The 16,553-nt window shown below is 36.7% G+C and overlaps 2 protein-coding genes and 2 pseudogenes across 3 annotated transcripts; all 4 read left to right on the forward strand.

The window, feature by feature from the left end:
• The first annotated feature begins 283 nt into the window (after positions 1-283).
• On the forward strand, positions 284-4,425 carry LOC120155439. Of its 2 annotated transcripts, none has more exons than XM_039166991.1 (7): positions 284-1,057; positions 1,558-1,797; positions 2,610-2,699; positions 3,145-3,294; positions 3,438-3,562; positions 3,706-3,835; positions 4,057-4,425. In XM_039166991.1, the coding sequence occupies exons 1-7, from the start codon at positions 506-508 to the stop codon at positions 4,180-4,182; spliced, it is 1,413 nt and encodes a 470-aa protein (XP_039022922.1). In that variant the 5' UTR covers positions 284-505; the 3' UTR covers positions 4,183-4,425. The 2 variants fall into 2 exon arrangements, with proteins under 2 accessions (XP_039022922.1, XP_039022923.1); XM_039166992.1 differs by having other exon boundaries at positions 285-1,057; positions 1,561-1,797.
• A 2,813-nt stretch (positions 4,426-7,238) lies between these two features.
• Positions 7,239-7,963, forward strand: LOC120155451 (seipin-3-like). The gene has a single exon (XM_039167000.1). The coding sequence runs from the start codon at positions 7,363-7,365 to the stop codon at positions 7,867-7,869; it is 507 nt and encodes a 168-aa protein (XP_039022931.1). The 5' UTR covers positions 7,239-7,362; the 3' UTR covers positions 7,870-7,963.
• A 1,087-nt stretch (positions 7,964-9,050) lies between these two features.
• On the forward strand, positions 9,051-10,673 carry LOC120155442 (annotated as a pseudogene).
• Positions 10,674-11,078: 405 nt separating this feature from the next.
• Positions 11,079-12,709, forward strand: LOC120155455 (annotated as a pseudogene).
• Positions 12,710-16,553: the final 3,844 nt, after the last annotated feature.

The following is a 16,553-nucleotide window of genomic DNA, read 5'->3' on the forward strand; positions in this document are numbered from 1 at the left end:
CTTGCTCTTCTTTATACTCCCTCGCTTTGCCTTTGCTGAATTCTCTACATCCTATCATCGGTTTCAAGTTTATGTAGAAACCCCTTTTGTCCTCTCTTAAAACAGATCTAACTTAGATCCCTTGTTTTACTTTTTTTTTCCTCCTTATTTGGAGCTCAAAAGATGCAAATTTTGATGTTTTCTTTTGGAAAAATTGGTGATTCAAGCTTTTGAATTGTTTAATTATCGTATGAATCCTTGAATTTCGGCTTTACAGAAGCTTTATTTGTTTTTTTAATGTATATTTTAATCCGCTGGAAGTTTAATTATCGTATGAATCCTTGAATTTTCCATTGAAAGGTTGGGAAACTAAACAGTTCAAGGCACGCTGATATTTAAGCTTCAGCTTGAAAATTTCAGTTTTTATTGACTGTGAACGTTTTAAGCTTTGGGTTAATTTCTTATCCACTGGTTGGGTCCTCAGAAGGATCCAATTTTAAATTTTCTCACTTAGATTGACTACTTCATGTCAGTAGAAAGGTCATTAGAAGCCTGGGAAGAGGTCCAACGCCATGGACAGGACCTTGCCGATAGGATAGCTCAAGGTTTCACTGGCTTAATCCATTCCCACATGAACCCACCTTCCTTTTCATGGCCAACCCCTCCAAAACCCATGCTTTTCGACCTGGAATTCGCCTCCCAATCCTTTGTCAAAAAGGATTTTGGCCTTCCCATTGACAAGTCAACCATTTTCGACATCGGTGATATCGGGAACACGATCGGCCGAGTCGGGGCTGATTTCAGTGCAGGCTTGAATGGGCTAGTGCAGCAGTTCTTCAGGAGTTTGCCCATCCCCTTTCGCGCCGAGGAGAGGACGGTTTTTCCGGTTAGAGGTGATATGATTTTAAAACGGCAGAAGGCTGAGGTAGGTGGCAATGATATGGAGGGTTGGGTGGGGTTTTCAGATCCATATAAGGATTTCGGGTTCGTCGAAAAGGAGAGTGGTTCGGATGGAGTTGAGGATGAAGAGGTTTCAGGGTTCAATTTGAAGTCTGCTGGATTACTTGGGAGACCTCAGGTAAACAAGCAAGTAAAATGAGGATCTTTGAGGATGGTTAGGGGCTTGAATTATGGATTTGATTTGCGTTAAATACTTGAAGAATTACCATGTTCAGTTGGAAAAGGGAAATTGTCTAATTGATGCATAGGCTGTGTTTTTGGGCATTTTTCTTTGTAATCAAAAGGTTTAGAACTGATAGTAGATTAGTATTTAGATAGCATTGCACCATTGCTTGTGATATATAATAGACATCTATTTTTAGTTTTGGACGCACCATTACTTGTAAATACATCTGTGATTGTTCTTTTGCAAGTTCTAATCTAGCGTTAAATACTTTATAAAGACGTCTGTTTGACGTAATGTTGGCTATGATAAGTTATGAATATTTCCCCCTTCATATGAATTGAAATGATGGGATAGTAGCAGGTTAGCTGTTTGTTAGTTTTGTCTTCCTTTCACTCTGCTGTTACAGTGTTAATGACTAATTCATTTCGCTATGGTTAATCTTTTGTTGGCAGCAGGGGATGATAAATATTACCTCAACGTATGAGAGTAGAACACGAAATTTAGAAAGTTCTTTGGTTGCAAGGGGAGACCTATGGAGAGTGGAGGCATCGAATGGAAGTTCTACATCAGGGAGTGACAACTCTTTGTTTCTTCTTCAGCTTGGACCAGTACTTTTCGTCAGGGACACTACACTTCTTTTACCAGTTCATCTATCAAAGCAACATTTGCTTTGGTACGGCTATGATAGGAAGGTATGGCAATAGTTTCATGGAATAATTGTTGGTAGCAGTAGGATCTACATATAGGAAATAGGAATACCAAGAAATTTGCTTTTATGTTCTATGAAACTTAATTCTGCTAGGCCTTATGGAACATAACTTTTGAGAGTTATGTTTGATGTGATAATACTATTAAGTTTATGTAGATTGTTGTCCAAGGATACATCATTTGGTATTTAGTCTTATGCTTATAATTTACACTGAATCAATCAAATATAAGATGAAACTATTTCAACTGTCTCCCTTTTCTCCGTTATCCTTGTGTATTGTTTTTTGTGGTGTGGAGATGCCAGGATGGCTTGTGCATTTCGTAGCCTAGAATCCTCTGATAGCTATTATAGTTGGCTTTTACAAAATGTTACAAGGTTCTCGTATCGTATGATTATAATAGACGAGAATATAGTTCTCATATAGAATATAAAGATGCTAAGGGAATTTGATATAAAATTCCTAGGAATCTGGACAATCAAATATGTTTTGGTCTGAACTGATCTAGGACCTTGCTTAAGTTGGAAGACAAAACTTTAAGGTTAAGTTCCATAATAAAATTCTATTCTTATTGTTTTTTTCTCCCCCCCCCCCTCTCCAACACCCCAGTTTTAAGTGTTCAGGTCATTTAGGCAACTTCGTACATCATTAATTCTTGCCGATAAGATGCACTTAATCATTTTACATGGCCATGCTTATATTGAAACCTGAAAGCAGATAGTATGGTTTGAGCATTATGTTCTTATGTTTCTCAAATTGTTGTATTTCGTTCTATGCTGATAATTTCTTGGTTGCAGAATGGAATGCATTCTCTTTGTCCAGCAATATGGTCAAAGCATAGGAGATGGCTATTAATGTCAATGCTCTGTCTTAAGCCTTTAGCCTGTGTAAGTTGATAATGATTTTGAATCCGTTTCTACAGTGTTTATGCTTTTGTTTCAACACACTGAATTTCCAAAATACCTGTGTTTTATCTAGTTTTGTTGCAATTAGATTATCGATTCGAATTGCGTTTGTTGATTCAGTTAGTTAGGACTTAGGAGTGGTTACCTTACTGAAAATAAAATATTGATATTCTGGCTGTCCATTGAAGATGGCAATTTACCAAAAATGGTGACACAATTTAATTTATCTATTTGACTCTTCTTGCACACTAAAGATCACCAAAATTTTAAACAGCCTTCATAAGAAATAGAGAACTATGCTAATTAGATGAGATAAGCATTAGAACTTTAGCTTTTTTTAGTTAATATTTGAGGAAGTTTTATGTTGATTTTCTAGCATAACCACTCCCTTCTTGAGTTCTTTCTCAACTCTTCCTTCTTTACGCAGTCATTTGTAGATTTGCAATTTCCAAATGGACAGTTCACGTATGTATCTGGCGAGGGGCTAACAACAAGTGCTTTCCTACCTCTTTGTGGGGGACTTCTTCAGGCACAGGGGCAATATCCAGGAGAAATGAGATATAGCTTCTCCTGCAAGGTCAGTTCCTGATCTTTTACCAGCATTAACAGTGAGCAAAGAAGTAATTAGGATTTTGTTAAACGGTTCCTTATCTGGGATTTGTTATTATGTTCTGGGTACATTTTATGAGTTCTGAATTTATTGTGTTGATATTTTGTCAGAATAAGTGGGGAACCCGTATTACACCAATGGTGCAATTGCCAGACAAATCATTTACGCTGGGTCTTTCACAAGCCTTGGCTTGGAAGCAATCGGGGCTCATGATGAGGCCATCCATTCAATTTAGGTAAGATTTCTACTATTTTTTTTTTTGGAATAGGAGATTTCTTCTACTTACAAGTCATGTTAAGGGATGTTTCTTATGTTTCATACACTTCCTTTGAAACACTTCATTAGACCTTATAAGTCAATGTCTACATTTGTGATCAGTTTGTTTCCAACGTTTGGTGGAAGTAATCCGGGGTTGCGAACTGAAATTATGCACACGGTGAAGGAGGATCTCAATCTGATTTGTGGTTGTGCTCTGACGACACATCCTTCTGCGTTTGCATCAATATCGGCAAGTTATCCTATTGCGGAATCTTCTTTGAAGCTCAATTCATATGTTTAGTCTGTTATGTTTGGATTTGCAAAATTGTGAAACTGTGATTCTACAACATATCAGTCCTAGCCAACTTCTAGAATTGTATTCTTTTAATTATTTTTTCCTCAAGTGTTCTTGATGGTGGTGTTTTCCAATTCGATGCACTCACATCGTCATTTTATCTACCAATCATGCAGTTTGGACGCTCTAAGTGGAATGGAAATGTCGGGAAGTCAGGGATAGTAGTAAGAGTCAACACACCACTTTCCAATGTTGGCCGCCCTTCATTTTCTGTTCAGATAAACAACGCCATTGAGTTCTGATCGTTTGACTTCCAAAGCCTGCCGTTGAAGTGTATATAGAGCCCCGGTGCGCCTAAAATAAGTGATACATGTGAATATCGGAATGCTACTTGTGTTATTACCGTATTAGATCTCAGATCCAACTTTGGAGATTCATGGTCTTTTCTGGATGGTTTTTGCCAGAGATCAGGTCAACAAATTTTGGTTTCTGTTTCTGTTTTAGCCTTTCATTTGTTATAGATCTAGATGTACCATATACCTGAACAAAAATAATGTAACATGGTTGCTTGACTTGCTTCCTGTTCCTGAAATGAAAAACATACAATGGTTGTTCGTTTCTACAAATCATATTTCATTTGTGGTCAGTGTGGTGCATATTTTAGCATGAACATCAGGTGAAATCAGAACTAGACATCGAAATACATGTTCTCGACAGACCAAAACAAAATGATACGTGTGGTACTCTAGGCTCGGTAAGTGTGGCAGAACATAGCCAGGCCGATTGCCCTTGACAGCTACGGTAGGTAGCTTGCAATTTGCATACACACCATCTCCATGGTTAAGCTTGCAATAAAAAGGCTTTGAAATGTGTGTCACAGAGCAGTTTATCCTCACCCTTTTCACCTACAATATTTAATCACTGATGAAGCCATCACAAACGTCCAACAGGATCATAGCTTTTTCCTGGTTAGTTAACCAACGAATTGAACCATCTCCAAGCTTTTGGCATCCCTAGGAAATATCAGTTGTAGGCTTGTCATCATCATTCCCTCGTTATAAAATTCAATAATACAGTTGATTCATAGTCCCCCCAAGTCCCTTAGTTAAACTTTTTTCCATATTATAGTCATGGATGAACAGAGTTTATCCGATATTAGAAATAATGCAAACTCAGAGGTTATCTGATGTGTTAAAATGTTGTCTAATCAGGTTCTTGGTAGATGGAGCTGATATGGTGTTGACAGATGCAAAATTTTCCAATGGCCTTAATTCTTCTCTAGGGAAATGTAGTTTTCATGCAAAAAATGAGAAAACCAATTGCATTGATTCATGGAAACATGAATCTGTCAAAGCTGAATTCCTTCTGAACTTGATTATTTTCTTCCAGTTCTTATGATCAAACTTGTGGGGTTTTAATTTAATCTTCTAGTTACCCTTTTCACATTTCCAATAAGGTTTTCTTACTTTGTTTTCATGTCTTTGATGTTTCCACTACAAGCTGTGGCAAATCAAAGGTTATTTCATGAGAAAACTGTTGAGAACTATGTTGGATTAAACTAGCAAATTTGTTAAACCCAAAGCTAAGAGCTCAAAGGGAATTTGGCATTAATGTTTGGGGTTGCCTTGTTAAGGGCATCCTATGTTTGTTTCATGCTTGTTGGATTACTGGTGTCAGGGTTTCTTCTTGGGGGTTTCATCATGCAATGCCTGCTGGTGAAACTATCCAAAAAAACATAAACCCTGAATTTCGATTACACGAAACCAACCCCACCGCACCGTTACTGTCTTTAGCCGGTGTGGGAGATCCTTCCAGCATCATTTCAAAGGATGATATAGACACGCGTCGTTATGGAATAAGTAGAATAGTGAGAGTAAGGGTCGATCCACAAGGACTAGGAGTTTGACGATTTTCTCGCTTTTGATATGATTTCAGGGGTGATTTGTAAAAGAAATTAGAGGGAGATTTTGGAGAATTAAAGCGAAGTAATAAAATTGATCGAAATAAAATAAAATAGTAAATAAAAAAATTCAATTGGTAAAAATCAATCTTGGGATAAAGCTTTTGCCTCGATTTAAATTTGAACACGAATTAGATTTTACCTTCGAGCTCATGCCGGTTACAGTCTATAGAGTCCAACCCCTATAACTTGTTTTTCTCTCAAATGAATCGAGAATCAAAAATCAATTTTTAGATCTCGACTCTTTGAGAGTTAATAGCGGCAATCGCTTATTAATTTAACACCATTAAATTCTGGAAAAACATGTCTAGGATTCTATCGTCTCAATTGAGAATCTAACCCGATTTCAATTTCCATTAGCGGACCGCCGCTAAGTGTGTTCACAGGAAGTTGAATGTGCCACTGACCGATCATTCCTCCCAACTATTAATCGAAAACGAAATTCAATTCCAACGTGCACTTTTTGAAATGAAATCGAATTGATTATAAAAGGATGGTCGATTACCGATCATTGATTTCCGAAAACTGAAAAATGTAACATTTGAGGGTATGAAACGCTTTTCAATTCTCACGACTTAGAATCGAGTCATTGCTCTAGCCCTTGGCTATAGAAAACTTAGCTAAGCATGGTAGAAATCATACTTAACATTTTGAAAGAAAAATAAAGTAACTTGAAAAATAAAAAGAAAGAAAAACTTTTATAAATCTAAAGAAAGAAAGAAACAAGAATTGAATGAATTCTGAATGAAAATCGATGCTTAGATGTTTACCCCAATGGAGTATTTATAGTCCTCAAAAAATCTAGAAAAAAATATTCAAAACAAAGGACAATTCCTAAAAATAAAAATAAGAAAAATCCGACTTTAGAATTAAAATTCGGCTAAGTCTCATTCTCTACGCCACTGCTGATTGGATCTTCTAGAAGCTACTGACTAGGCCTTCTAGAAGCTGTTGACTGGGCACCACATCACCTTCCACGTCAGTTGTCACGTCATCTCCATGTCAGCCACCACATCATCGCCAACTCAGTTGTCACATCAGTCGTTGACTAGATTCCATTTCGGGTGTGTAATGTCCCAAGTCGTGCCCTCTAATCCGGCCATGAATCAAGAAAAATAAAAAATTACACGATTTTATTGTTCTTAACATAACTTCCGGAATTCAATGTCTTGTATCGAAAATGAATGAAAAGACCCAAATTAGCAATTAAAATTATCTAATCAAAGATTAATTAATCATAAAAGAATGTATAATTTAAACACTAATCATATATGAAGTCCAACAGGAGATCGGTCCACGATTTATCCCATATAATCATCGGTTACAGCACACTGTTTCATTGACGGTGCCCAAATCCGAATAAAACCAGAAACCCGGAGTCTTCCGGGTACTAATTATCACCTTTGTTGCATTTGAACAACTTCCATCGTGATTCTCACCAAGCATAGCTTCATATTTGCAGGTGAGGGTTGAGCTTCTATCTGCCAATGGCAAAGCCACTGGTACGTCAAGGTATCCACGTATGCTTCGATGCAAGAGCCAAACTCTCTGTTTCGCAGAAACCGTCATCAACAGCATTCCTCGCATGACAGGTCACCGATCCGAATCCCAAGTTCTGAACGTCAAAATGAATGAATCCACCGAAGGACTCGAGCCGACCACGTACATGAAAGTGATACTCGAACAACGAGCAGAATTCCAACCCGGCGCAGGCATCCCCGAAGTTTATGCTGCATCCGTTGCTCTCGAATCCGAGCTCCCTCGCTTGAAACAGATGATTTGGAATTGGAGGAGAACCATTTTTGTATGCATCAGTATCATGTTGTCCCTTACTGAGTCGGTGACGGTCCTGGTGTTGTACAGATCGATGATCACCCCTAATGGGATGCCATGGATTGGTTTATTTAGTGAAAAAGTGGTTTCTCAATCAAAATTAATGTCTTGGTATAAAATAAGCAGACAAGCAGTTAAAGATGATAGGTTGAAAGGGTTTATTTTTTTCTTCAAGAAGATGAAACAAAGGAAATAACACGTTTTGAATCTGAATTATTCAGCCAATGTGTTCCGGTTGATGACTAACACTTCAAGGTAAACCAAGATGGTATAATCAATAATGTTGACATAAACAAGACTGGCATTTCTTTTACCATGTGATTTATAGGTCAAATGTTAATAAGGGTAAACTACGCAGTTAGTAACCAAACTATTAGTTTTGGTTTGTTTTAGTACCTAAACTTTAATATTTTTTTTCAAAATCATACTTAATATTTAATTTTCATTTCATTTTAGTATTTCGTTGTTAAAAACTTAACGCGTAGAATATTTATATGTTTAATATTATATTATATGTTTAAAACTTTTTAAATAAGTATTTCTCGATTTTTAAATTATATCTAAAAAGATATCGAACAAATTTTTAGTAGAATATTTGTTGTTTGAAAATATGGTTTTATATAAAATCTGGGTTCTATGAGTGTTTATAAACAAAGTTCACAGGCTAAAATTTTTATTTAATTATTTATAAATTAGCGGACCCTTTTTCCCATATATAATAGGGTAAAGGAGATGTATGATAGTAGGCTGCCCCTAACGCCAGGTTGAGAGCAGTTTCCGTGGGAGACTTCCGATTATGAAATGACCTCTATGAGACTCGATCCCACGACCACAAGATTAAGAGCCTTGTGCTCTACCAACTGAGCTGGACGGACATTTCTATTTAATTATTTATATTTAGATTAATTTCATGTGAAATAAAATTTAGTGAATTATACTATTGTATCCATAATTAAGTAGTAATAATTTCTTTTTCAACCCAAAAAGAAATTTGCTCAAGCATCTGGAAAGCGCTTCTCAAAGCCCAATTTCATATGTGGTGGTCCAATGTGAAAGCGCACGTCACACAAATGAAAATTGGTCGTGGGGATTTCGCAGGAAGCCTTAAACCCAGAACTTTGAGCTGATTTTCCCCCCTCTTTTTCTTCTTTTGAGGTGATATTTTGTAAGACTACCTTACTGATAGAAAGTAGCTGCTTCAAAGTTCTGGGTCAGCTTTTTTCTTGTTAATCTTTCCTTTCAGCTCAACTTTCTCGAATTTGGGTTTTCTGGGAGTTTATAGGATCATTGATTTGTTTCTAATTTCCATTGATTGAGTTCGCTTCAATACTTTCAGATGAATTTCCTCTTTTATTTCTTTGATAGATGGTTAAGTAAGATAGTCATTGTTGCCCCTTCTTTGAATAAATTGTATTGAGAGAAGAAACTGGTGAAAAATAAAGGCTGTGCTATTAGGGAGGATGAGAAGGGTTAAGTTGAAAATTTGTTAATCCAATTGGTCAATTGATTATTAAATTTAACCCTTGGATCAACAAAGCTTCCATCTTTATCTCTTTCCATCCATCTTGAAGTCTAATGTTCATTTAAGGGAGGGAAATGGGAGGTATAATGTGAGCTAGCCTGGTGATTTGGTTTGTATGTATTTTGAAATCACTGTGTTAGTTACTGGAAGTCTGGAATCATTAGGGAAATGGTTATGGAAAGGTCGGACACTTGTTTCACAAACTTCCCCGTATGCCTGTCAGAAGTCTAGACAGAACCCTATTGGCAAGAACCCGAGGGTATATCCCCAAAATGTGGATCTTCCACCGGTACTGCCTACGAAAAAGAAGAAACCTTATCCTATTCCTTTTAAAGAGATCCAGACTCCAGAGAGCTGCGAGGAAGGATAAGAAACTTGCTGAAAGGGGGATCGAGAAGCCACTTGAGCCCCAAAAAAATGGATTACTTGTTCCTGAGCTTATTCTTGTTGCACACGAGGTGCTAGATGCATGGAAAGTCTTGATTAAAGGCCTTGCACAACTTTTGCATGCCATTCCTGTTTATGGTTGCAGGCAAATTGTATTATATATAGTCTGCAGTTATGATGTTGCTGTTGCCTCCTTGAGATCTGAATATTTTGAAACAATTATTGCATCTTCGAGTTTTCATTTGTTTTAGCTCTATGCAGTGAGTGCTCTGAAGTTCATGTGGCTCATAGTGGTCATAAAATTCAGGACTGCAAAGGTCCAACTAGCTCAAAACGCCGTGGTTTACATGCATGGGTGAAAGGTTCCATCAATGACATTCTAATTCCCATAGAGTCATATCAACTTTATGATCCTTTTGGTTGGGGCATCAAGCACGAAACACGGTTTGATTATGATAGGATTCCAGCTGTTGTGGAGCTATGTATCCAAGCCGGTGTCGACATCCCAGAATACCCTTCACGACGAAGAACGAATCCCATCAGAATGATGGGAAAGAAAGTAATCGATCGCGGTGGATACGTCGAGGAACCTAAGCCAAGGCGCTCGGTGGATCCATCCTCATCCTCAATCGTAAATCTCGACACGTGCGGAGCCTGTGAGATTTCCACCACCCCGACCCGAAGACGTACCCGTAATTGCCCAGGAAACAATGAATGCACACGAGGTTGTTCGATCAGGTGTTACGAAATTGATGAAGCAGTACACGGTAAAGGCATGCGGATATTGCTCGGAGGTCCATGTAGGGCCATGGGGTCGGTCGGTGAAGTTTTCCCACCAAATTATGTGTGGCATGTTCAAGACCCAAAGGGGCCTCCATTGAGAAGTGCATTGAAGAGATACTATGGCAAGGCTCCTGCTGTGGTTGAAGTTTGCATGCAAGCTGGAGCTCAAGTGCCCAACAGATATAAGCCTATGATGAGGCTTGACATTATAGTCCCTGAAAGTGAGGAGGCTAGCTTAGTTACATAGTAGGTAGGATTTTTCAGGTTTATTCATAATCCATTTTTGGTGCTCTTTTGAACTTTGTATAATTCGTTCATATTCTTATTGTGATGTAACTAACCAAAGATGAAGAAGCCATATCCATTACTCTGTTTTATGTCTTTATAATAATCTGAAAACCAACGAATTGTGTAAATGTATATATAATTTATATGGTAATTAAGAAAGGTTTTTTTTGACGATAAATTTTAAATCTAATTCTAATTCTATCTAAAGGGGAGGGGAAGAAGGGTTCAAATATCTACATAATTTATATCAAGTGAATGCTTTTTATAATAATGATATATTTTTCGTATCAATAATATATTTTTAATGAATCTAGGGTGTTTATAAGGAGTAGTATTTATTTTAAAGATTTTCAATTTTTTTGATAATAAACATCCAAATGTTCTGCAGACTTTAGTACTCAAGATGAAATCTCTAGTAATAAAAGATGAGTTACCTGTTACCGACATTGACGAAGAAGAAAGAAGTAGACACGATGATCAGAGATACAATCGACAAGGTCCTGGTCCTCCGGTTCGGGCTTGCCGAAGACGTTGACTGTCACCAACTTGATGATATACTTGATAAGAATGCGCGTAAGGTTTCCAAATTCGCGACAGTGGCTTTAGTCGACATAGATTCCGAGGATGTTCAGGTTTACGTTAAGTATTTCGATATCACTCTGATTACTTCGACTATTTTCTTCTTCAATGCTCATCATATGAAGATGGATTCTGGTATTTAATTTTACCCCTTTATCCTTATGCATTTGTTTGCAATTTTAATTTATTTTAGGTTAAATGAATCGAATTCAGCTGTTGATTTGTTCCTTATTTGCTTTTCTCAAGTTAGCATGATTAACCAAACGTGCTTGTTTTTTAATTATGTTTGGAATTTGGATTCGATGAACTGTAATGACATCTCTTGTTTTCAAACAAAAAATTTGATCTCTGCATTAAGTTTGAAATATTTAGAGGCTAGTTCAGATTAGGGTTCTTCTGCTATGGATTAATGTTGCTTTATTGTGATTTAGGACCGCGGACCACACGAAATGGGTTTTAGCATTTCATGAAAAGCAGGACTTCATAGATGTTGTAGAGGTATGCTTTACATTAGCTCCTAAACAATTTCATGATCTATCAATCTCATTACTTTGTGAGTGATGTAATTTATTCATGCAACCATTATTGTTTATGTTATCCGTCGGACTTGATTACTAATCCTAGTTAACAATTCCTAGCCTGTTCGTCATCCGCCGCTGTCCAATTATTAAATGCACAATAGCTGATAAATTGGCATCGTTCAAAAAGCTAGGGAAGTGTGATTTATCTTGGTCTAGAAAGAACAGACATGGTTGAAGCTCCTGTATTCCACTTTTGACATGCCAGAATATGTACAGACTTGGTCGGCCGGATACAGCATAAAAAGTCAACAAATTTTTTAATTGGAAACTGCGATCGACAGTAAATTGTTTCAGAACAGAGAAAAGAGAAAAAAAAAACAAAGGAATTTCTGTCGTTCAAGCAACAGTGACTGGCTGGAGAAGGTGAAGAAAAGACCTCCCATGCTGTGTTGGTATTAAGAAATGGAATAATAAGAGACCCCCATACTGTATCTCAGCCATGTTGTTTCCTACACACACACACACACACACACACACATATATATATATATGTTTTCAAAAGTATCATGTTGGCATGTCTGTCTGTGCTTCAGTGTTCTTGGTTGTAAGCATCAAAAGTTAGGCTGTGTGAGCGTTAGAAACACTGAGCTTCCTTATAAGTAGTATCTAAGTATGTTCTTCTTGTTGTGAACTGTCTTCTTTGCTGTTTGTGCTAAGAAATCTTCTCCTCATGTTAGTTTTCATGGATAGGCAGTTGCTACAAAAGTAATAACTGCTGGTAATGAATTCTGGATTCCTACTTCTACGCTTATATTGACGTCTTCGCTTGGAGTTAATCTTCCGTATCTGACCTTGCAGGCAATATTTAGGGGAGCCATGAAAGGCAAGTTGATTGTTCATTGCCCTCTACCTCAGAACGAATACCGAGATATCAATTGCTATACAAGGATGTATAAATTTCTGGTTCTTCACACTGATCCTTTGAAACTTCGGAGTGTGTCATTGAACCCGCTGACGAATGATTTCAGTTCAAATATGGTAATGAAACAGCGTGCTTGATCCAGAGACAAAGGTATTAGTTGAAAGGAAGTCTTAGGTCTTAGGCTTCAAGGTTCGATCAATGTACCGAAACCAACAGTAGGTGTAACTAAAGATCATATCGTATGACTTAATTTTTGAACTCCAACCTTGATCCAAATCCGAACTAAAAAGGTCAATAAATTTAAATGATTCATTGTCAATAAAGCTTCTTGGATTTTGAGGTCTTTTTTTTAGTCTTCTCATCATCTCTATGTTCTGTTTAGATGTGTGTGTGTATATATATACATACAATGAAGACTTCATTGATTTCTGTTTGTTATTATGCAATTTGGATTGGATATTCGAATATTTGCAAGTATTCTATCTGTTTTTTATTTGAATAATTGTGGATTCAAATATTAAAGTTACTATTCGTTGCAGACTAGGAGCACATATGATAGACACTCTTGAGTATCCATTAATTTTTTTTTTTGAATTAGTCACTAGTATCCGATCTATTGATTAACTAATCCATATCGGTTTTTGCAGAGGCCCATTATGGGGGCAATCCTCCCAACCCAGTTTGTTTCATACACAAACGTCAAAATTCGAACCCCTGATCTTGTTTAAGGAATCTAACTTTACATTATAAAATAGAGAATATATTTGTTTTTAAGGATTTAAACTTTGATCATCTAACATTCAGTGGATTAAAACTTTTGATATGATTTAGAATTTTAAATTTTTTTTGCGGACTTTTTATTTTTGGAAAAGAGAATTGCCACGTGCCTCGTTAAAAACCCCTAATTCTAATAAGAGGAAAAGAGTACACGTGACAATTGGAGATTACAAATCAAGGGAAAACATCCATAAACTATTAAAAAAAACAGGAAGCCATTAATCCTGTGTTTGCCCATCCTGATGCAGAAACTGCAAAACCGAAGCCGGGGGCGTTGTAAGAGTCACGCATTGGAATTCTCCAAAGTTGGTTAACTTAGCCACCGCATCCGCAACTCGATTTCCTTCTCTAGCAATGTACTCTATTCTCACCAACCAGTCCTGCTTCAACAATTCCGAGACGTGATGAAGGATAGTAACATGGGCAACTGCTAACACTAGAGAAGTGGTAGTAACATGGGCAACATGGGAAACATAAGTTAAATGAATTTGAATTCATAGGTATAATTAGGAATTCGAATAATTAAAAATTTATAAATATTAAAAATTTATAATATTATAAATTTGAATTCTTAATAGTAACATGACATATAATATGTGTTTTACTAGATGTTGATAATTTTGGGACATTTTTTTTTATTGAATTTCTATATATATATTTTTATTAATCTAGGATGTTTAAAGTGATTACATCTACTTTAAAGACTCAATTTTTTGACAATGAACACTCAAATACTCTGCAGTCATTGATGCTTGAACTTGAGATTTCTAGGAATAACAATCATTCGTTTAACAACTGATGTCACTTAGTTCGTACTGGTTTTTTTTTATAATTTTTAAGATAAAAGAAAGAATGAAAGATAATAAAAAAAGCATCAGAGGTATGTACTTTTGAAAAAATTAATGTGATTCTCATATTATTTTTCTCTCAATGTAGTACTAACTGATAAAACAAACACGATGTGGCCTTTTGACCAATATTTTCCGTCATTGACCTTTACATTACTGACGTGGCAATTAATAGTGTCGATGTGACGGTCTACGGTGCTGATGTGGCAGTCAATCTGCCATGTTTGAGTTACAATTTAACTCATCTGTCAAGTCATCCACCATGCCATTAACCATTGTGGACTGCCACATCAATACTGTGAACTATCACATCAACACCGTAACGGTCAACGATGAAAAATATTGGTCAAATGACCGCATTGAGTTTATTTTATGAGTTGGTGGGCAACATTAACAGAAAAAATAATACGAGGGTTACATTGATTTGTTTTTTAAAGTATAGGGACCTCTACTGCTTTTTTGCCTAAAAAAATGAAACATATAAATCAATGCTCGAGTTAGATAGTTTGGAGGCGATCTGAGTTTTGAAGGATGATTTTAAGGGGATTCACTTCCTTAAATGGCACTTGGACGATCTATATAATCTTAACTGGTCCATAATCGTGCAATATACCTGTCGGAAAGGTAATAAATATCTTCACCCCGTTCTGTCTTTATGGAAGAACAAATATTTGTCTTCACAAATTCCATCTTCCTCAACGATATTTCTTGAATATCCTTGGAACTCTGTTGCCTACTCGTTGAATCATCCCAGCAAACCACTCTGGTTTCTTAATTGTCATCATGATATATCCTGCAGAAAATCCAAACACTATTCCACAGCCATAACCCATCATCATGAATTTTCAATCCTATCTGAATGTAGAATCATCTTCATGTTCATAAAAAATTGTTGTTGGTGGTTCATTGTGGCCACAACCTTTTGAAACTGGTAACCCATACAATCATATACTGCCAGTGTTGGAATCATTAAGAAAGGTATTGAATTGTTTTCCCTGATGCATGAGCACAGCTAGCTGATTCTTTGACAGGTTTAACCATTCGAAAAAAACTCAAGCTAGTCAACTGTGAAGGAATTCTCCCAACAAGCTTGTTGCAAGAGAGATCCAAGGACTCGAGTGCAGCTACGTTTCCCAATGAGGATGGAATATGACCAGTTAAGTGGTTGTGGAAAAAGTTGAGCACTTGGAGAGAAATAAGGTTTCCAATTATTTCTGGAATTGTCCCTTCGAATATGTTGCTTGACATATCAAGTGTTGCAAAAATAGTTAAAATTCTCTCAAGCTCCATATCCATACCTTTCATTGTCACAACCATGGAATATTGGTAGTAAGAACCATCATCTCCCATATATCTCATTTCATTGTTGGCCAAACTCATCATACCTTTGAGACTTATAAAGTACGTTGTTTGCAGAAAATCGGATACCTTTGAGGCTTCCTATAACAGCCTAATCCAGTTTGACCCAAAGATCCATGGATTACAATATTATACGGGACTACTAAAATAGTAACCTAAAATTTTTCTTTAAAAATTGTTGTAATTACTGAAAAATAATTCATCCATAGTAGTAAAATAAAACATGATAATTTGGGTTTACAAAATAGTGGGGAGCTCCCAAGTACATCCAAAATAATACAAACACTGAGTATAAAAAAGAGTTACGATGAATACATAAAAATGGTCCATAATAGTACATGCCCTCTAAAGATGACTCAAGACATACGCTGAAGGTCTCTGGGAATATGATATGTTGCACTGAAATATCTGATGACGATAACTCTCATCGGTATGCCCCTAAAAACCTATGTAAGAAAACACATTCCGAACGTTGAGCTTACTAGCTCAGTGTCTCACTAATAATTGTACTATACTATATGCATTCACTAAATGAAATGGTAAATGACACATGTCAGAGTATACCACTATTGAATTTCTGATCTGTGCCTGGTATCATGGTGCGGCTGAGGGATTCTGCATCTCGGAGCTCACGCACCCCTCTAGCACTGTCGATGTACCCATGTGCACACCTGGGTGAGGTACAAAAATCTATATCAGAAACATACACCCGTCAACTTACTCTGTCGAGTATTGGGGCATCTGGCGCCCAGTCGGCAAAGAAGTGTTGTAGCACTGACTATTGTATTCTGCTAGGAGGAACTTGGGTGTCCTGATTATTTTTTAGCATTAACCAAGGCTAGTTTAGTTGTTACTGTTTCTACTGTTATTATATTATTTATTGTTATCGCTTGA

Source organism: Hibiscus syriacus, unplaced genomic scaffold (genome assembly GCF_006381635.1).
Source record: "Hibiscus syriacus cultivar Baekdansim isolate YM2019G1 unplaced genomic scaffold, ASM638163v2 tig00111191_pilon, whole genome shotgun sequence".
NCBI classification, from domain to species: domain Eukaryota; kingdom Viridiplantae; phylum Streptophyta; class Magnoliopsida; order Malvales; family Malvaceae; genus Hibiscus; species Hibiscus syriacus.